The sequence below is a fragment of the Triturus cristatus genome, chromosome 4_1, assembly GCF_964204655.1.
Source record: "Triturus cristatus chromosome 4_1, aTriCri1.1, whole genome shotgun sequence".
NCBI lineage: Eukaryota > Metazoa > Chordata > Amphibia > Caudata > Salamandridae > Triturus > Triturus cristatus.
The window spans coordinates 994,054,822-994,077,370 of record NC_140585.1 but is presented as its reverse complement, the minus strand read 5'-3'; the positions used below and the strand labels follow the sequence as shown (position 1 = coordinate 994,077,370).

The 22,549-nt window shown below is 47.8% G+C and overlaps 1 protein-coding gene across 4 annotated transcripts in view; it reads right to left on the bottom strand.

Annotated features, from left to right (window-relative positions):
• Positions 1-22,549, bottom strand: part of CEP290 (centrosomal protein 290) — a 1,516,454-nt gene that overhangs the window by 115,678 nt on the left and 1,378,227 nt on the right. For all 4 annotated transcript variants that reach the window (XM_085653911.1, XM_085653913.1, XM_085653912.1 and 1 more), the window contains one exon: positions 15,854-15,957. In XM_085653911.1, the coding sequence (XP_085510037.1) occupies positions 15,854-15,957 (104 nt within the window). The remainder of the gene's footprint in view (positions 1-15,853; positions 15,958-22,549) is intronic.

Here is a 22,549-nt window from a genome sequence, read left to right as displayed (position 1 = left end):
GTTTTGTATGTACACTTAAACCATACCATAACAGTGTGGAATTCAAGGGCCTTACATTCACGTGCCAGGTTTTCAACTCTGGCTGCACAACCTCATTTAAATATTTAAAACCTGTAAGGTCCCATATCTCAGAATCAATGATACTTGTCCATCTTCTCACATTGGAATTGCTGTCACTGTGGGCCCCTAGCATGTTGGGTCAAGGGGGCTCAGCAACGCGTGCCCCAGCAATACAAGAGCTACCACACTTGCCATAACCATGCATATGCCTTAACCATGCATATGCCTTAACCAGGCATATGCATGGTTAAGGCTTATGCATGGTCTAGATGTCCAGAATGGGCCGCCCCAGGAAGTGGAAGGACGGGGAGAGGACGCAGTGAGGTAAATGGGGCTGAGGAAGGGTTTTGGGGAGGTGGGGGTCCTTTTTAAGGGTTGGCAGTAGTTTTCAAAGCTGGGGAAGTGGGCCTAGGGGAGATTTTAGGGCTCAGAGGGGTCTGGGAAGTTTTCAAGGCTCGGGGTGGGGGGTTGGGGTAGTCTTTAGGTTTGGGGGGTTGGGTACCTTTTAGGGCTCAGGTTGGGGGGTCGGGTAGTTTTCAGAGCTCAGGGTGGGGGATTGGGGTAATTTTTAGGGCTCAAGGTGGGAGGGTCAGGGTACTTTTTAGGGCTCAAGGTGGGGTTCGGGGATGTTTTTAGGGCTCAGGATGAGGGGTTGGGGAAGTTTTAGGGCTCAGGGTGGGGGAGTTGGGGATGTTTTTAGAGCTCGGGTGGGGGGGTTGGGGATGTTTTTAGAGCTCGGGTGGGGGGGTTGGGGATGTTTTTAGAGCTCGGGTGGGGGGGTTGGGGATGTTTTTAGAGCTCGGGTGGGGGGGTTGGGGTCGTTTTTAGGGCTCGGTTGGAGGGGTTGGTTTTCAGGAGGGAGGGGGTAGTTTTAGGTCTCAGAGTGGGGAGGAAGGGATAGTTTTTAGGGCTGGGGGGTCAGGAAGTTTTTAGAGCTTGGATATACCCTAGAGTACTCAGGCGTACATAAGAAGGAATATTGGCTTACTAGTAAGTGTATCTCCTGGAGCATAAACGCCGAGTGGCATCTTTTAGCCTAAGTGAAGACAGCCCCCCATTTGATCTTGTCATTGAGCTCATTTGCGCTCCAAGTAACAATGTTGTGCCCCTTGATGGTCCCAGGCCTAGGTCAGTGGCCATTGAAACTGTTGCGATATGTGTATTTGAAAAGCAACCTAAATGAGAGCTGAGACTTCAAATGCAGTAAGAAAAAACAAAGAATCTAAACTAGAACCCCCATATGGCACCGCAAACCAGCAGCAACAAAACGTACTTCCTTATCTCCTCCCAACACTTCCCCCCATGAAGCATCTGTCGGCCGAAAGAGAAACTTAGCAATACTACCCACAGCAGTTAGTAAGAAGACAGAGAGGTAGGCTTCCTGGGGCCTACCGTTGGTAGCATCGGTTCAGTGTACTGTGGCCACAAGTTACCTAGGGTGCCTGAATATCAAACAAAGGTCAGAGTACCCCCTCTACCACAGCACACCTGGGGAAGCCTTCCAGTGATGTGCATCGCAGCTGCTTTGGGTGGTATGGCGTTGCCTCCTCTGATATATGTCTTCGCCTTGTTTCTTCTAGTGCGCTGGGGCAGCTGCATCTCTGTTCAGGGAAGGCTATGGCAAGAATCCAAAATGCCTAAAGTCCAGACATTCTTTTGCCAAGGACCCGGCGCTCTCCGGGGGGGCCAAAAAATAATGTTTGGTCTTTGTAAATGACTTTGAGGTGCGCTGGATATTGCAGATATACTTGGCTTGCATGGGCCTGAACTTCTCCTTAACTGCATTAATTTTCAATGATTAGTCCAGGAAAAGCAAGACCTGGGCTCCCCACATTGAAGCTTGCCCTGTTTGAGGGCCACTCTGAGGATGACATCTCTGTCCACGTAGTTTAAAATCCTTGCAATGATCGGTCTTGGGAGGGCCCCCAGTGGCGGCCTGGCTGCCACCGACCTGCGTGCGTGCTCCACCAAGAAGCATGCAGAAATGTCCCCATTCTGGAAGACATAATTTGAGCCAGTTAGCTATGAAGCTGGAGGGTCAGGGCCCCTCTATTCCCTCTGGGACCTGGACAATTCGGATGTTGTTCCTTCTTAACCTTATGCCCTGGCCTCCAATTGCCCCACTCTGCTTTGAAGGGCCACCTGCGTGGTTTCCAATGTTTTGGTCGGGTCTTCCACCTCGGAAAGCCTCTTCCCGCCTCGGACACTTGCTCTACTGTATTGTGAAGGTCATGGTGGAGCAGGGACAGGTCAAGGCTTAGTACTCCTATCTTGCCTTTTAGGGATGTTCTTGAGTCCCGTATGGGCTGGAGAATGGAGGTGGTAGAGTTCGGAAAAGCGCTGGAAGGACCCATCTCAAGGTCCTCTTTTTTAAAATCTGTTGAGGGTTTGGCAAACTTATTGATCTTCCCTTGGGTCTGGGTCACCGCCTTATCCCTACCCATGATGCCATATGGACCCACAGGGACCGCTGGCATCAGACGAGAAGGGCCCAGTGAAGTACGACCCCAGGGAATGTTGCCCCGGCCTGTGTCTCATTGTCCTACTTGCAGTGTAAGCAGGGGGAACCCCCATTCTCCTTTTAACATGGTTAGCCCCCCCACTTGTTGCCAGTCCCTGCTAACCAGGTTCCCAGTGCCAGGTCTCCTTTCCCTAAAAATGGTACCACGATTGGCACAACTTCTGTTTCCCTCGTAAGCCCCTAGTAAACGGTACCCCCAGTACCCAGGGCATGGGGACAGAAGGAAGTCCCCTAGGAACCTCTACCCTGGACCTGGTGGTGCTGCTGTCACAGACTGCTTGTCCAGGTGCTAGACAAATGGAAGAGTCGACATGACACACAGCTCTGTGTGCCATGCCACCCTTACACTGCATAAGATATAGGTAAACCACCCCTAAGGCAGGCTTTGAGCCCTAAGGCAGGGTGCACTATATCCTATGTGTGGGCATATCAGCATGAGCAGATATGCCCCTACATTATGCAGTCTATTCTGAGATATTGTAAGGGAACAGGGAAACCATAAAAGATTATATAGGCTGGATACTTGTCAATACAAGGTTACTAGCTCCATGATGGCTTCACTGATTTCTAAGATGTTTGGTACCAAAGAACAAGTTATTTACCTTCGGTAAAGCTTTTTCTGGTGGATACAGTATCTGCCTGTGGATTCCTCACCTTGTGAATATCCCCTGCGCCAGCAATCCACAGAACTTTTCTTTCCCAGCACTCCACGTCGACGTGGGCGACGTCATAATGCATCGGCTCCGCTCGCGACTCCTTACGGCGTCACCGGAGCCATAAGAAGCCCACGTCGGCGTGATGACGTCAGTTCCACCCATTTTTTCCGAGCCTTCCAGGCGAACAGGCGAACCAACGACAACTCCAAGTATACACAGTATACAGTATACCAACACATATACATAGCATACAAAGAAAAGGAATGCTAAATAAACAAGCATTTCCTACAAATGTACAAGAAAGTTTTAAGAAAAACATTCCAACAAGACCTCTTTCATGGTATACAAAGGTGGACAACGGGGAGGCGGGTGGGTCAGTGAGGAATCCACAGGCAGATACTGTATCCACCAGAAAAAGCGTTACCGAAAGTAAGTAACTTGTTCTTCTGATGGATACATCTGCCAGTGGATTCCTCACCTTGTGAATAGATTCCCACAGCAGTCCCCACTCCCGGAGGAGGGTGTCCACCTTCCTATACCAGAAAGTCTTGCAAGACAGAGCGCGTGAAGTGGCCCTCCCTCCTCATCTCTGAGTCCAAGCAATAATGCTTTGCGAAAGTATGGCGGGAGGTCCAAGTCGCGGCCTTACAAATATCTGCCACAGGAACACCCCAGGCCAAAGCAGTTGTAGATGACTTAGCTCTAGTCGAATGAGCTCTAATGCCCTCAGGAGGAGTCTTACCAGCCAGGGCGTAGCAGATCTTGATGGCAAGGATGATCCATCTCGATAACGTGCGCTTGTGCAACGCTTTACCCTTTGAATGACCAACGTAGCCACTGAAGAGTTGATCATCAAGACGAAAGTCTTTAGTCCTGTCCAGATAGAAATTCACAGCCCTCTTCGGGTCCAGGCGATGGAGTCTTTCCTCCTCTTTGGAAGGATGTGGAGGAGGATAAAAAACAGGGAGAGTAACAGACTGCCCCAAATGGAACGGAGTAACAACGTTTGGCAGGAAACCAGCCCTGGTCCTCAGAACCATCCTTTCAGCATGTAATGTAAGAAAAGGGGGTTTAGAACTAAGAGCTTGGAGCTCACTCACCCTCCTTGCCGAGGTTATGGCTACAAGAAAGCCCACCTTAAAGGACAACAGCCTCAAAGGACAGCTATGTAGCGGCTCAAATGGGGACCCCATCAGAAAGGTTAAAACAAGATTAAGGTCCCACTGTGGCATTACAAAAGGAGTGGGAGGAAACATGTTTGTAAGGCCCTTGATAAACCTCAGTACAACCGGAGATTTAAATAATGACGGCTGATCAGGTAGACCTAGAAAAGCCTATAAGGCCGAAAGATAGCCCTTGACCGTGGCCACAGCACAGCCCTGCTGAGCCAAGGAAAGGGCAAACTGGAGCACCTCAGAAAGATGGGCTTTTAAAGGGTCAATGGATCTCTCTCCACACCATTTAACAAACTTAGACCACCTATATGAGTAAATGGACTTGGTGGAGTGTCGCCTGGCCGATAAAATAACATCCACCACATCAGGTGGGAGAGAGAAAGAACTCAGGTTGCCCCGTTCAATCTCCAGGCATGAAGGTGTAAGCTCTGGAGGTGGGGGTGTAGCACCTGCCCCTCAGACTGCGAGAGGAGGTCTGCCCTCAGAGGGAGACGAAGCGGAGGGCACGAGGAGAGGTGGAGAAGATCTGTATACCACACCCTTCTTGGCCAATCCGGGGCGATCAATATGACTTGGGCCCGGTCTTGGCGAATTTTCCTCAGAACCCGAGGAATCAAGGGTATGGGAGGAAACGCGTAAAGGAGTTGCGAGCCCCAACTCAACTGAAACGCGTCCCCCAACGCCCCCTGCATCGGATACGGGAGACTGCAAAATGACGGGCAGTGCACGTTCTCGCAGGTGGTAAACAGGTCCACCCGAGGTGTCCCCCCACGTCCGAAAGACGTGACGAACCACCTCCAGGTGGAGCCTCCACTCGTGGTCGGCAGAGAACTGCCGACTGAGACTGTCCGCACGTACGTTCAGCACCCCGGCCAGATGATTTGCCACCAGACAAATCTGATGGTCCTGAGCCCAGGACCAGAGACGCAGAGCCTCTCTGCAGAGACAACGCAACCTCACTCCTCCCTGCTTGTTTATATACCACATCGCGGTAGTGTTGTCCGTCAGGACTTGAACAGACTGACCGCGAAGGGAAGGGAGGAAGGCCTTGAGTGCCAAACGAATCGCCCGCTATTCCAGAAGGTTGATGTGAAGAAACCTTTCCTCTGGAGACCAAAGACCCTTGATCTCCAGATCCCCCAGATGAGCACTCCACCCTAAAGTGGATGCATCCGTAATCACTGTGGCCACCGATGGAGTCAGATGAAAGGGCTTCCCTTGAGACAGGTTGCCCTCCACGCTCCACCAAGAAAGATCCGCTGCAGCTTCTCCGGAGATCCTGATCGACTCCCTGAGATCTCCATTGTGCTGATACCACTGCCTGCGGAGGCACCACTGGAGCGCCCTCATGTGCCAGCGTGCATGATTGACCAACAGAATGCAGGAGGCGAACAGACCGAGCAGGCGAAGGACCTTCAGAACTGGAACAACCGCTCCATTATGGAATAAAGGGACCATCTCCTGAATGTGGAGAATTCTTTGAGGTGGAGGAAATGCTCGACACACAGTAGTGTCCAGTACCGCCCCTATGAACAGGCTGCGTTGAGAGGGCACCAGGTGAGATTTGGGCACATTGATCGAGAAACCCAAGTCAAATAACAGCTGAGATGTTACCTGCAGATGACGCTGCACGATCTCTGGGGACTCTGTCTTCAGAAGCCAGTCGTCCAGGTAGGGGAAAACCGGAATCCCCGACCTCCTGAGATGAGCAGCCACCACTGCCATCACCTTTGTGAAGACTCGAGGTGCGGTAGTAAGACAAAACGGGAGGACCGCAAACTGGTAGTGTTGCGACCCAACCGTAAAACGGAGATACTTCCTGTGCGACTTCAGGATTGGGACATGAAAGTGTGCATCCTGCAAGTCGAGCGACACCATCCAGTCTCCTTGCTGCAACGCTTGAAGAACCTGCGCAAGGGTCAGCATCTTGAATTTCTCCTGTTTCAGGTAAAAGTTCAAGATTCTGAGGTCCAGAATCGGACGCAATCTGCCGTCCTTTTTGGGAATCAGGAAATACCGGGAGTAGCACCCCTGACCCCTTTCCTGCTCCGGAACCACCTCTATTGCACCCTTCTGAAGCAAGGCCAGAACCTCTTTCTGAAGGAGAAGCAGATGGTCTTCCGAGCAATAACCTTGGCAAGGAGGGTAAGGGGGAGGAAACTCCCGAAAGGGAAGGGCGTACCCAGTCTCTACGAGGTTCAAAACCCAAAGGTCTGTTGTAATAGATTTCCAACCCCGTACAAAGTAGGACACCCGACCCCCCACAGGACTTACATCATCCGGGATGGGGGATCTAGGGCTGCTTCCCTGAAGCCTCATTGGGAGCAGAGGAGGAGGACGAAGAAGAGGGGTTGCGACCAGAACCTCTCCGACACCCTTTGCTTCCCTCTATAGGACCTATAGAGGGGATTCTGTTGTTGCTGCTGCTGCTGCTGAGGCTGTCGGAAGGAGCGAAAGGATGATCTTCCGAAACCCCTAAACTTCTGAAAAGCTGAACCCCTAGAAGGTGCCTGCAGACCCAAGGACTTTGCCGCCAATCTGCTGTCCTTAAATCGTTGAAGGGCAGAGTCTGCCTTCTCCCCAAACAGTTTCTGTCCATCAAATGGCAGATCCACCAATGTGGCCTGAACATCCGCCGAGAATCCAGAGGAACGGAGCCACGCCTGTCTTCTCGCGGCTATAGATGACCCCATAATTCTTGCCACCGAGTCCGCCGTATCCAGCCCTGACTGGATCACCTGCCTGGCAGCTGCCTGAGTGTCCGCAACTACCTCCAAGAAGGACGACTTATCACCCTCAGGCAATTTAGGGGCTAAAGATTTAATAGAGTCCATCAAAGCATGAACATAACGCCCCAGCAGACACGTGGCATTAGATGACTTCAGTGCCATACTTCCTGAAGAGAAGGACTTTTTAGCCACCTGATCAATTTTCTTGGACTCCCTATCTGCTGGAGACAGGGAATGCACCCGAAGCATGTTTCGAACAAGAAGCCTGCACAACCAGGCTCTCCGGAGATGGCTGCGTAGACAAAAAAATCAGGATCCCCAGGTGCAACCCTGTACCTTCTTGCCACCTGTCTGGAAACCGCCGGAGAAGAAAGAGGTTTCCTCCACACCTCCAACACCGGTTCCAAGATGGCCTCATTGAAAGGCAACAAAGGCTCCGAAGTTGACGTCGGAGAGTGCAACACCTCCGTAAGCAAATTAGACTTGTACTCCACAGAGGGTAGCTGCAGATCTAACAGTTCTGCGGCTTTCTTAATCACCAGATGGTAGGGTGCCAATTCCTGTGGTGGAGAAGATCTTGCAGAAGTATGCTCCCACTCTGGGGTCGTATCCAAACCACTTGCTTCTTCTATTCCCTCAAACTAATCCTTAGAAGTGTCGACTTCACCTTCTTCCACCTCTGCTCTATACCTTCCTTCCTCCAATACCCTCTGGGCCTCCCTTCTTGATCGAATCCGGCGAGCCGGCGTCATCGACGTCGTACGCGGCGTCGGTGGAGCCAGAGGTACCGGATTCGGCGGAGCCACAGGAGTCGTACGCGGCGCCGACGGCATCGGCAACGGCGTCGAAGAAGGCTCCGAACCAGGATGATCCACCCGAAGCTTCGACGGATCCCCAATCGGTGCCGGAAACTGCCACGAAGGCGCCATCAGCATAAAGGGCAAAAAGGGGGCCTGAGCATAATGCTGCGGCACCCCTAGCATATATGCCATTGGGCCCACGGGACCAGTTGGTGCTCCGGATGGGAAGGCCGCCCTATTAAATATACCATACATGGCATTCAGAAATTGTGTTGAATCGGTACCTGGAGCCGGGAATTGTGGATAAGGAACAGACCCTGTATCCCTTTGTGGAGTCTCCGGCGTCGGCTCCGCAGTATCTTCCACCGGAGCCGCAGATTCATCAGGCACCGGAGCAGGCTTTTCCTGTTCCTGTTCCTGCTCATCCATAGAGACCTCCGACTCCACTCGAACCGGAGTCGACGCCTTTGACGGAGCCGGTGACTGCGCCTAAGAATGCGGAGACTTCGAAGGAGAAGGAGAAGGTGACACATCCTTGCTTCGACGCTGACGGGGCGAAGTCGACCTCGATTTCCTACTCTTCGAGGACCGACGTCGAGAAGAATGCTTTCTCTTTTTATGATGCTTCTTCGACGACCTCGAAGTCGACGACTCCCGCCTCGACTTCTCCTTCTTTCTTCCTCTCTTCTCCTCGCCGATCTTCTTCATAAAGAGTTTAGTCTTCCTCTCCTTCAGTGCTGTAGGATTCATCCTCCTACCGCAGGCACAGTCTTCCACATCGTGGTCCGAAGAAAGACACCACAAGCAGTCCTGATGCGGATAAGTCATGGACATCAGACCTCCACACTCCCTACAGGGCTTAAAGCCCGACTTCCTCGTTGAAGACATACCAAATTTTCAACAGTAACACGGCCAAACTACAAAGTAGCTAGAGAGCACTGGAAAAAACCGTTGCGCGTCGACGGCGGAAAAAAGGGAACTGGCGTCATCACGCCGACGTGGGCTTCTTATGGCTCCGGTGACGTCGTACGGAGTCGCGAGCGGAGCCGATGCATTATGACGTCGCCCACGTCGACGTGCAGTGCTGGGAAAGAAAAGTTCCGTGGAATGCTGGCGCAGGGGATATTCACAAGGTGAGGAATCCACTGGCAGATGTATCCATCAAAACATCTTGTCTTAATACATCCTTGCTGATGCCAGTAAAGGATATATTAATGAGTTCACACAGGAGATCCTTTTAGAGGGTCCCTGAAACCTTAACAACCACTGGTGTGGTCCCTCTCTAGTTTAAGCGAGCCTGCAATCACCAGACATGTTTCTGGACCCCTCAGTAGAGAGCCAGTGCTCACCAGAGACAAAGCCTGCTCTGAGCAAAGGTGGTCACACCTTCCCCCTGCAGTATCTGCCTTGGCAGAAGCGGGAACTTCAAGAGCAAGCTACCTTTGAACCCTGCCCCCAGCGATGCTGTTAGAAGTAGATGGTGACCCTTCAGTCCTGCCCCACTTTTAGCAGGAGGACTGGTGATAGGAGGTGGGTATACCATTACCCTGTACCACACCTCAGTTGGAGAAGGCGAGGTAAACCCCACTTTTCACTATCTGCCATCTCGAGGATGGGTATAGTAGCCTGTTGGGAGTCAGGGTATGCCCACCCACCACGTGGGACATGCATGGAGAGTATGTAGACAACCTGCAGGTAAGCAGCCAATGGGCTACTACCTGTTCTCCCCTAAAATGCCCCTAAATTCATCATTTAGGCGGCCCCCTAGAACCTGACTTCAGATTTGATGGACAATAAAAAGGCGACAGAAGAAGACCGCAGAGGTTCAAGAACCGAGTCTCTCTGCAGAAAAAATTGTCGCCAAACCATGTCACTCCTAAGGATCTCAACAAAAAAAGTGTGAGGCCTCCACAAAATCCCGAAGACCTCCACCTTCTACAAATTGCCAAAAACCTTCCTTTGGGCTAGAGACTCTAGTCCCCGGCATACTGCCGGTAAAGACCGACAAGTTGTGAGGACCAGCGCGGTCTGTGTCGAAGAGACTCACCACCATCTCTTTCGATGCAGGAGCTAAGGCGTGTTGGACTTCACATCGGGGAACAACTTTCTCAATGCATTCGCCAGGAAGTAGGCTCCTCGCAGCAAAGTGACAGATGCTGGAAACAGCCTCACTCCTGTGAGCCTGCACCTGATTCCTGGCAGTGTCGACTGCTTGACTGCCGCAACTCGGGCATGACCGCGTCGGACGGCCCTTCATTACACCTGTGGCACGACCACAGCGGGTGAAGATCAAAACCAGACCCCACGACTCCATGTACCTCCGAACCAGGTTGCAGATACCGAACCAAAGACCTTCATCCTCCCGGAGAAGATCAACCTTTAAACCTCCAAGTGAGCGTGGTCACCCGAAGCCCCACTGCGGTGTGCTGCTTCCATCTACCATATTGGTAACTGTGTCAGCGGTCCTCCACTGTTTCCCTCTAAACTCTCCCCAGCGACCGCAACAGTCTCTGTGTTGGCGGTGCCCTGAACTTCATTGCATCCCATGGTAACTACTTTGACCGTGATCGTAAATGTTTGCCGATACTGACCGCCTTGTGCTACAATACTAAAGAATTCGCTTCTTTCACTTACACTCCTTGCATTGAAGAATTAAAACTGTTTAAAGCATTTATCTGATAGTTTTGAAGTCTTGCAAACACAAAACTTACATAAAGATTGTTATTTTTATACCACATTGGTCTCATTTATTGCCTCTGTGAGTACAACAAATGCTCGTCCACACTACCACAAAAAAAGACTTTGTATTATCTACTTACTGCCTCTATCTTCCTCTACATAGTGTACTTCACTTTAGTACACTGTACAGAGGCGGTATCTTACACTTATTGAAACATCCATCCGAGAGCAGCCAGGCCTTAGGGTTGCTAGCTCCTTCTCAAAAGTTCCCTCGCTGCATGCTTCTCAGCCACGGGTGGATTGCAGGGTGCCCCCTGCGTCCGGCACAGACACCAGCACCCGAGCTCTGAACTCTCCCAGGGAGAGTGCATGGGCTAACCTATGGACGCTACCTTTAGTCGTGGTGTTGTGTTTGGAGCCTGCTGGGCCGATAATGAAGGTGGTCTCGCTCGCTTCTCATGTGCGTGTCTTCCTTGTCTTCCACAGGTAGGCCAGCCAGACTACGTGGGCTCTATTCCATGCCGCTCTCACCAGGGGGTCTATATCTGACTCTCCAGCCCCCTCAACACTCAGGGTCACCAAAGCAGTAGCATTGGTGAGAGGACAAGGCTCTGATCATCCCTTGTTCCGCCTCGCCACAGCGCTCCCAGCAGGGGCTTTCCAGCAGAAGGAGGGGGGCTGTCAGTTCCCTGGGGAGATGTTGAGCTAACCCCCGCACTCAACTCCTTCCTGAGGCCGCTAAGCACAGATCTAATCTGAATTGCACAGGGCCGGTGGTGGAGCTCAAATTTTAAGCAGCCACAGTGTTGGCCGGTGGCTTTGCCCCTCGAACTGCCCTTATCTTGAGCACATTCATGTAAGGGTATTGCTCTGATGCAGACCTTGCTTCATCATCTTGCCCATATGAGGTCCCCAACCCAATAAGGAAACATTCGAAACAAAGGTGGTCTATGGCTGCAAAGGACTGAAGGTGCAACCCAACAAGAGGTTGGATGGGTACATCTACAAATGGAGGTCTGGGAACACAGGGGAAAATCTGTACTTGAGTTGAGAGGCTACCATGATATTGAAGCCACTTGCATCTCAAGACTTACTTAAGGGCTCTCACCCACCATGGGGCATGTGGCACCAGGCTGAGGACCGGAAGAAACGGAATAGGGTCAGAATCAAATCCTGAATGTATAAAGTCCTCAAAGTAGGAGGAACCAAATTCATGAAGGTAATGTCGAACACTGCACTTATGAAGATCCGTCTCTGTTTGTAGAAGAAATTACATTTCTAGGCATTTTTTGAAAAGCCTAGCAGTAGGGGAGGGTCATGATGAGGTTGAGGTGCTTCATAACAGTTTACTATCAACCCCATCTCCTCGATACTGAAATATGTGGACTTCTTACCAACTAAGCCATGCCGCCACACTTTGTTGAACACTCATAGAGCTTTCGTTAAACTATAAGGTAGTATCGCAAACTGGTAGTGGTGGGAGCTCACGTGGACTGTAGGCATTGCCTGTGGGCAAGGAAAATCAGGAGGTGGGACTAGGTGTTGTGGAGATTCAGAAACACAACCAATCCCCGGTCTACAGAGGGCCAGCAAATCCTGGCTTAGGGATAGCACTTTGAACTTGTTGAAAAAAGACATTTAAGAGATTGCTGGCCCAAGATGGGCCTACATCTCTTGAATCTGGACATCTCCAGAAAAGCCAGGGTAATGTATCCAGGTAAGCACACGAAGAGTAACAGCCATGCCCATGTTCTGACCAACAGTGCCCGCAGAGTGCCGGCAACTATTCACTGTAAATTCCACAATTCCCACAAAGCATGAACAGAAAAGCCAAAAAGGCTAGTTGGATCAGCAGTACAGCGTGCCAAAACTTTTTCTTTGACTTCATCAGGAGGCAGCATAGGGAATATATTCAAGTTTTGCTTTGAAGAGGACGTTTGGAGAACATGATATTCTGGTTATAGGGCAAAGTGGGGGTTACATCTAGCGGACATAATATCTGGCTAAGGAGTGCTGAGCCGAAAAAGGTTTTTGCCATGCAGCCCTGAATTTTCTAACAGGGCTTCATTGAATGGAAGTAAAGGCTACAACATTAAGAAGGAGGGTTGCAAGATATCAGTAAAAATGTTACACTTCGCCTTCAGAGAGGACAATGTTAATCCAAAGGCTTCAGCTGCTTTTGATTCTAGAGTCATCAATAAGGAAATGTCTGTTGAAGCAGGGGTCAGAGGGGTAAAATATATCCCCTTCTGGTGAATTAGCAATGCCACTTACATTATGAAAGACCAAATATAAGATAGTATTGTAGAGTTCAAGGAGGTGATCAGCCTCCGAATCATGGCCTTTATCAGGCATTAAGTGGGCTTCAGCAGCAAAACAGAACATCCTCCATCTGGGCAAATCTCTGAGTTGCTCTGCTAAAGGGACTTTGTTAAAGTTCGCCTTATCTTTGTCACTGACCTCACAAAAAACTCTTTCAACTTCAACAGCTGCCCCATAGTCTACTTCATGGACGGCTCCCTAGGTCAGTGGCGAAAGATCCTCTGACAAAGGTATCTTGGCAGGCTTCAACTTTATCTTAGAAGCAAATGCCCATGAAAACATGGCGTCAAGAGTCGTTGGGAGTTGAAGCTACCAAGCCTGCAGGAAAGTGCTCCACACTGTACTCCTTGACCTCGGCAGGTTTGGCCAACAGATCCAGAAACTCCATCCTCACCTTTGACAGTGTTGAGATTTTATCGAACGATGAGAAAGAGCCCGGCGTTTGGGAATGGCCCTGCGAGTGGGACCATTTCTCAAGGAATGAAAGGAACTGTCCGTAAGATGCTTTTTGGATTTATTTATGTAAAGATCTTATGGGAGATCATATACCCACAGCTGAGTAATCTGTGAGCAAAATAAATCTGGGCCTCCGCCTCCTTGATGGCCTCTGGGTGCTTGGAGGCATGAGAATCTCTGCCTGCAGAGTAGTGCTCCTATCCAAGACCCCGCATGCATATGTCATGTCGATATGAAAGGGAAATCATCTTGCTGCATCTACAACAAGCCTTAAAACCTGAAAGTTTAGGAGCAAATTTACCTGATTGCTATCTAAATTCCAAGTAATCATCGAAGAGACAAAGAGAGAGCACTCCAGGCCAGCTTCAAAGAGGCACTTAAAAACATGAACTTATGTCAGCACACAGGTTTGCCACTATTATCTCTAGAAGCAGAGTTGTGGCTAAAGCTGCGTGGTGCCACCTGGCAGCACTGGAGAGAAATTGCTGGGGAAAAGATTTTTCACACCAATCAGAAGCCTGGAAGGATAATTCATCATGTGAAGAATCTGCAGGAAGAAACTAAAGAGTACTTGAGTTTAATTTGCTCATATCCGATCATTTGTGAAGATGAGGTCACCTGCAGGCTAGAGGCAATAAAAAAGAGCAATAACAGAACCCTATGAAAGATTCAAACAATAAAAAATGGATGCTATAACTCAGTAATTATGGTATGGTATGGTATATATTTCGACTAGTCTTCTTAAAGGAGACTCATAACAAGCCAAGAGGCTGGACTGTTCCCATGAGGTGATACATACATTTTTTTTCAGCCATTTATTAGAATTAAAGACATCCACCAACTATGGAGTTGCAGGTTTTAATCACTAGGAACTCATCACATTGAAACAGGATCTGTGAGTGATTGGCTACTTATTTTCTATCTTATTGTTTCTGGATTATATAATGTTACAGGCCTTTACTATTTAACAGACCTCTTTCATTTTTGAGCACTCAGATATAGCACCGTAAATAAATACAAAATCGTAATGTGTGATAGATAGGAAGACCGTCAGATTATGTATATAGATTGTTGCTATTGATACATATTGTGCTTTTTATGATATATTTTTTAAAAAGATATGTATTGTTTAAATAGATGTTTTTCATGAGAATACATAACAAGATATGGACAACCACTGATGAAATCTGAGTATGTTTTTTCTTTTTTAGATAATTGTGTGGCTTTCCTGAAGAAGGCATTGTATACGCCGAAACACGCGTCGAGTTAATAAAGATATTGGCACTTTTTAACCTTTTATTTACACATATTGATTAAATGTAATGTGTTAAATATTGTGTTTCATTTTTTAAATGTTTTGTATAAATATCATTTGTTTAAATAATATGAGAAGAAATTATTAAAATAGTAACAACTTTGAACATATTTTTTCCGTCTTCCTTGGTCTTCTTATTGTCATAGATATCGTGTAATTTGTTTATTTTGTTGACATTGACTAGGAGTTTTTGTCATTAATGTTCCCATGAGGCACAGGGTCAAGACTGATTTGCATATGGCTGGGTTCAAACTGGAATGGCATGGTTAGCAAAAAAACGATGGATTTAGGCCCAGATCTCTGTACTGGGGTGAATATATGACATTGTTCTGCATTCTGTCCATCAACTGTTGTTTTTGCAAGATGGGCGGTAGCTGAACAGGATGCTTTATACCGAGAAGAATACAGGGGACTGCGGAAGCGACCGCTTTCGCTTGATTGGGCACACCTAGTAGAGCAATTCAAGGCGATGGAGGGAGTTGACCCCGTGGTATCGCAATACGGCCTACGGAAGAGTGGTGCAGTTGGTTAGGAACTGGCGGGCTCATGCCGGTCCATGATCCACCTGGGTGCCTCCCTTTCACTCCCTTATCCCTGGCTGTGTTTCTTATTCCTTCCCTCCCCTTTTATTCCTCCTTCCTCTCACTCCCTTCCTTGTTCCCTTTCCCCCCTTCTCCCCCCCCCCCCCCCTCGGTACACGCCCCTTGTTGGGGTTCTTAGACCTGACACACACCGGACGCAGGCACATCAGCGAGGTGTTTTGTCTAGATAGCGGCACTTACGTTACTTGTTTTGCTGGGGTATTGTTCAGGGAGGGTTATTTTGGGTGGGGGGTGAAGTGGGTACAGCACTGGAAATTATTTTTTGGAGTGGTTACTAATTGTTTGAATTTACAATTTGTACACCTATGATGCAAGAAATGTTGAACTTTCTGTAAGGTCCTATTACTTTATGTATGCTTGACACAATATGTAGACAAGATATCTACCAAATTGCTCTTTTTTTTCGTTTCCAAAACACGTATAACTTACTGTGTACACCTGTGAACTATATGCAGTGCTCAATAAAAATATTCCCCCCCCCCCCCAAAAAAAAAACTGTTGTTTTTGCAAGAGGATAAGCAGGCATTTGAATACTTGCCAGGTTCACTGTTTTCCTTGCCAGGGGCTCCAAGCTGCTCTCTATAAGCTTCCATCTGGTGAACTAATTCGGCCTTTTCTTTCTCCAATCGATTATTTGTTAACCTGATGCAAAACGTAGGTTTAACAAAAAATTAGCCATAATGAGGTTCTTCAGTGCATCCATTAGTAACTATACATGGAGTAGGTTCTTTACATCATGATAAGGTACAAGTGATTTCGATGAACTTACAATGAAACCAAGACCCTGCATATTTCAACATCAATTGTTTTGTAAGGAAAATGCTACTTACCAGTATGCATCTGTCCTTGGCATGTAGAGCTGCAGAGATTCACACTCTACGCAAAGATCGCAATCTGGTGTTCGGCTCAGATGCTTGCACCTTGTTGTTTTGGAAGAAGTCTTTTGTAGTCACGAGATAAGTGACTCCTCCCTTGGACGATAGTGCGCATGGGCATTGACTCCATCCTCAGATTGTTTTCGCCATGAAGGGAAATTATGGAGTTTGTAAGAAACAGAAAGATGTCCATGAGAATGTATCTAAGTAAGATCACACTGGAACAAATACAGATACAGATTCCAGGGATGTGGGTGGGCATGTGAATCTCTGCAGCTCTACATGCCAAGAACAGATGCATACTGGTAAGTAGCATTTTCCATTCGAGGCATATGAGCTGCAGAATTTACACTCTGTGCATAGACTGTACAGCAGTGTCTTCCCTAGCGGTGGTTGCCTGTATCCATTGCAGTGGTTTGAAAAAGTGTCTTAAGAACAGCTTGGCCTCCAGAAGCTTGCTGCTTTGCCTGCACATGTACACAATAGTGTTTTGTGAAGGTGTGTGTTGTAGACCATGTTGCAGCATTGCAAATGTCTTCTAGGGGAATGTTCCCTAAGAATGCCTTGGAAGCCCCTAGTTTTCGTGTTGAATGCGCTCTAGGGGGAATTGTTAACGTGCGTTTTGCTTTCTGATAGCATATTCGAATGCATTTGACTATCCACCTGGCAATTCCGGCCTTGGAAATAGGATTGCCTTTATGAGGTGGAGAGAAAGCTACAAACAGCTGCTTTGTTTTCCTAAAGGCCTTAGTCCTGTCTATGTAGTAAAGTAAAGCTCTTTTGACGTCAAGCGTGTGAAGAGCTCTTTCTGCTACAGAATCAGGATTTTGAAAAAATACTGGTAACTCTACTGATTAAGGTGGAAAGCAGAGATTATTTTGGGAAGGAATTTTGGGTTTGTCCTAAGAACCACCTTATTACGATGTATTTGTAAGAATGGTTCCTGTATGATTAAGGCCTGGATCTCGCTTACTCTTCTAAGAGAGGTGATTACGACAAGGAAAGGTACTTTCCATGTAAGGAATTGTAATTTGCCTTTGTGTAAAGGCTCAAATGGGGGACCCATGAGTCTAGTAAGAACAATGTTTAGGTTCCACACTGGAGAGGGTGGCACTCTGGGTGGAATTATCCTTTTAAGGCCTTCCATAAAGGTTTTGAAAGCGGGTACCCTAAACAATGACAAATATTGTCTGTTTTGTAGGTAGGCGGCAAGGGCAGCCAGATGTAATCTTATTGATAAGTATGCCAGATTGCATTTTGTAGATATAGCAAATAGTGTTCTAAATTGAAGCATCTAATGGGTCAATTTTGTTATTATTGCAGTAAATGACGGATCTTTTCCATTTAGCTGCATAGCAAGCTCTAGTAGTAGGGCGTCTGGCTCCTTTAATAATGTTCATACGGTCCGGTGGGAGGTTAAGGTAACCGAACTCTAGAATTTCAGGAGCCAGATTGCTGGATTCAGTTGCGCTGGATCTGGGTGCCGTATCTCTCCATCGTTCTGCATTAGCAGCTTTGGGGTGAGATGTAATTTTTGGTGTGGCACTACTGAGAGTTCGAGTAGTGTTGTGACCAATGGTTGCCGTGCCCATGTTGGAGCAACTAGGATCATCTTGAGAGACTGTTGTTTGAGCTTGCGTACTACTAGTGGAATGAGCAGGAGTGGTGGAAAAGCATACCCAAATCTGCCTGACCAATTCATCCATATCGCATTGCCCTTGGGTGTGGGAACCTGGCGGCGAAAGTTAGGCATTTTGCATGTACATGTGTGGCAAACAGATCTATGTCTGGTTGGCCCCACATGTGGAAGAAGGGTAGAAGAACGTGCGGATGAAGTTCCTATTCGTGTATCTGTTGAGTCTGACGACTTAAGAGATCTGCTATCTGTTGTTCATCCCTGGGAGATGTTCTGCCAGAAGATATATATTTTGTGGAATAGCCCATCTCCATATGCTTTGCGCTAGGTGGGACAGCTGCAAAGAATGTGTTCCTCCTTGTTTTTGTATGCAATACATTGCTGTCATATTGTCTGTGCGGAGTAGGACAGCTTTGTTGAGATGTGTTTGGAACGATTTTAACGCTAGAAATATTGCTAGTAATTTTAGATAATTGATGTGCAACAGTTTTTGTTGAGTTGACGACCGGAATCGAGTCTTTGAGGAGCGCGTCGAGAAGCACGCGATCAATAACAATACCGTCGAGTTTCATATGCTGTGCGCGTCGAAAAGGTTTGGATAACACGGTATCGAACCGGAGCGCTGAATTACATCCGAACCCGATGGTGGAAAAAAACAATCTGGGGATGGAGTCGATGCCCATGCGCACTATCGTCCAAGGGAGGAGTCACCTATCTCGTGACTACAAAAGACTTCTTCAAAGACAACAACAAGGTGCAAGCATCCGAGCCCAACACCAGATGGCGATCTATGCACAGAGTTCATATGCGAGCTCATATGCCTCGAACATGCTGATTACCTGATTAGTAGACACAGGTAGAAACATTTCCCAAGTCAAGCTACAACACAACGAATGTTTGGATGTAATTTGATTTTTAAACACCGGTAACAAATGTCAGGAGAACCAACAAAACAAGTTTTAACGGCTTTCTGTTGTATCTTAAACGTGCTCTGTTATATGCGAATATTTCGATGTCGGACCCCAATTCCTTGTTTTCAATTTTAGATTTACAACACTTGTTTTGACCATTCCTTCTGTTTTTAGGTTTAGCCTGCACAACATCTGCAAAATCGCTTGTAAAAAAAAAACCTGTAAAACGGGCTTAGAGTTCATCCATTATTTACCATTATTAACCACTGATTGACTTCCATGTCACTATTATTTATTTGCTTCTCTTTGGTCAGTCTCCTTCACACATCTGCATACTCCTGGGGTGTCTCTGTGTGCCGTTGAGGATGGACCAAGTACAGCTTCCTGCATGCGGCCTGTGTCCTTCCACAGGCTGCAGACCCTGTAGGTACACAATTTTTAAAAACTTTTCGACAAACACCCTTAGAGGGTGCATGTGTCTACAGCCCACCTCCTTAAAACCTGCCCTCCTCCTGCTTTCAGTTGGGTTTCTCTCACGCCCCCAAACTTTTCCTACTCTCTGTTCAGTTTTTTTCTCTCCCCCGTCTCCCTACTGTGCTTCAACCAACCCCCTCCTCCCACTCTGTTGTTTTTCACCCATACCCGCCCTTCCTGCTCTCACCCACCACATTCTTCTCTCAGTTGTTTCACTCACCCCCCACTCCCTGTTGTTTCGAACACCCATCTGCCCTCCTCCTGCTCTCTGTTGGTTCACCCAGCCAACCTTCTCCCGCTCTCCGTTGTTTCTCACCTTCCTCCTTCGTGTTGATAGTTTGTGCTGCTGTGCAACATGTAGAAAACATTTGTAAAGCCAATACATTTCACATTGGCAATACCCACTGGCTGTGCCGATTCTTGTTTCTTTTTATAAAGCTTACTCAGATAAAGCATTGGTGTTTTCTGGTTACCGAAGGATATCTGGCCAGGAGCAAGATGAGTATTTGTCTTGCATCTCATTGTTACATAAATATTGTGGGGAGTGCTACCCCCAACAATAGTCACATCAGAAACAAAGGGCCTGATTATAATTTGAGGTGTTATTTATTGCCCCAGAAAAATAACAATACCACAGGGTACATTATTTATTGGGTGCAATAAATAACACCTATTATGAATATATGGAGAATAACAGGCAGATTTTGGTGTTTAATGTACTAAAATCTGTATGATACAGTAAATACAGTATGCTTTCCCCTGTTACATTTTGGCAGATTTGACCTGCTGAAATGTAAGGAATTTTGGGTTATTTCAAGCATCCGTTAATTTTCTGATGCGTTAAATAAAACCCAACTCGTAATTGCGTCCTGTGTGTAAACAGGGTTTTGCACTTAGCACAGAATTCAACTCATATTTAGGCCCAAAGAAACTATAATTGTGTGGTGACCAGAATATAATACAGTTCCCTTGTGGCACACATACAATCTGATAAACGTTTTTTGTAAATTCTGTTTGCTACCCCTTTTAAGGCAGTGTTAAAGCATCGGTAATTCAGTTACAGAGTAGAGTGTTAGGCAAAAATATTACTATACTTCTTAAAATAAAGAACCCCAGACCCAGGGTGACTTCATTGCACTACTGAGTATCAGGTTGTAGCAAGAGTTCTCATGCTTCCTCTTTTCCTTTATTTATTGGTCTCTGTCTTCTGGTTGTTAGTTAATCCTGAAGATAGAGTGGCGTTACAAGGGTATGTTACTTCTATATATTTTTATACTTCTATATGCATTGGTTGTAAGATTAATAGAAATTCATCACCATCTTTACTAAGGAGCGTACTCAGCCTTTCCAATGCCATGCAAGGACTGTCGCAAACAGATATCTGTGACAGATCCTCACCAGGTTTGCCTGTCATGCAGGAGGTCGAGCCATGACTCTAAGGTCTGCAGTGACTGTATGTCGGTGACTCCAATGGCCATATAAGACTGTGAGGCAAAACTCTACGTCGCCAAGCATTGGAAGACTCCTCAATGAGACCGGTCGAAGTCTAAGGGTCGGTACCGGTCCCTTTCCAGAAGTCGCAAGAGTAGTTTCCGAGGTTGGTCACTGCCGCACTTCAAGTCTTTGGAGATAAAAAAAAAAAAAGAAATCCAAGCAGGACCTGGCCCCTTCCCGCCACTCACATTCTTGGGAGAATCACAAGGTTGGTCGACATCGGAGCCCATTCCACAACTTGTCCTGGCACAACCAGAGTTTCTGGGGCTGTGTGTAGCACCAAGGCAGATTGAAGAGTTCTACAAGGCCATGTTACAATTCCTTGGATTCTTACCGACTCCTTGCGCACCTGTGGGCTCCAAGGAACTTAGATACCCTCCATCTGTGATACTGCAGGCGGGTTCCTCCTCTGGGCAAGCTGAGTTGAGACTACTCTCAACCCCCCCAAGCCCAGTCTCTAATGAAAGAAAGTGCATCTTACACAATGGTCATGTGTAGAGCAGCCAAAGTTCCTGACCCCCAGTTTCCCACCCTAGAGGTCAAACCAATGTCTTGAAGGAAGTTCTCCAGCCGGGGCAAACATCTATTGAGGCCCTCCTTCCCTTTAATGAGGCACTTACAGACACTCCCTTAGAGGCCTGGGCCAAACCTTGCTTTGTTCTACCATCTTCGGTGGCAGTCCTCCAATGAGTCTAGGAAGAATTACCACCTGTCTTAATCTAAGCTATACAGAACAGTCACGATGCAGCTAGGTTCTCAATTTGTGGCGGCTTGGAGACCACCTATTCCATTGGGCAAACCAATGGCACCAGCATCGCAGTTCGCTGCCACTCCTTACTGCGGCCACCATTTCTTCAGGCGATGTCCAATCATCCCCTCATGGACATGCTCTTTGATGGGACTCGCCTGTTTAGGGAAAAGTAATATCTACGGAGCGGTTCCAATAAAGCAGGGCCACAGCACACTTCCTGGGCGTATCTGCCCCACCTTGCCAGCCACATCAGCACTACCTCTTTCGTGGCTTCGACAGAGTCACCCGATTGTGGTAGACAATTCAGCCTAAGAAAGGCTGTGGCACCCACAGCTCCTGTGGTCAAAGTCAGCTAGCCACACAATGCACTCTTCCTCACACAGACCCACCTACCCAACCCCTATAGCATGCACTTAGTAAAACACAGCCACCTGGCTGGAGGCAGGATCCAGGACCCAGGCATTAGACATTAGGCAGGCATTAGACATGTATGATGGCCTATTCCCATATACCCATCCAGTGGGCCCATTGGTGCTACCTGCTGTTTATGGTACAACAGGAGTATTTTCAGTTTGCTGTCCTCAGCACGTTGAACTCACTAGCACATGTCAGTTGATGAACGTGGTGGCGGTGGTAACAGCACACCTTCAGAGGTTGGGCCGCAGTCTTCTACTACTTTGGCAGCTGGCTAGTGAGGAGAGCTCACCCCAGGCAGTCGTCAACCACCTTCAGACTACAGCAAAACCTTCTGTCATCTTTAGTGCTCATTATCAAAGTGCATAAATCATATCTGACTCCTTCTCTAAAGCTCCCCTTCATCAGTGCCATCCTGGAGACAGTTGGGAATTGTGCCTTTCCTCTGGAAGGAGAGTCCAGGACATTCAGGCTATGAGCCTGATCTTTCAGCCTCTGTCCTGGATGTAAGTGAGGTCAACTCTGAGGCTGCTCAGTAACGGGACGCACCCCCTGGGACACCATTGAAGCCTGTCTTCTGGGGTTGTTTCCCCTCCCCAAAACGGCAAAGCTAATGCGCAGATTCGCAGGGCTGGTTCTGATCTTGGCGAAGCGCATGATAACGAAACACTGGAAGTCA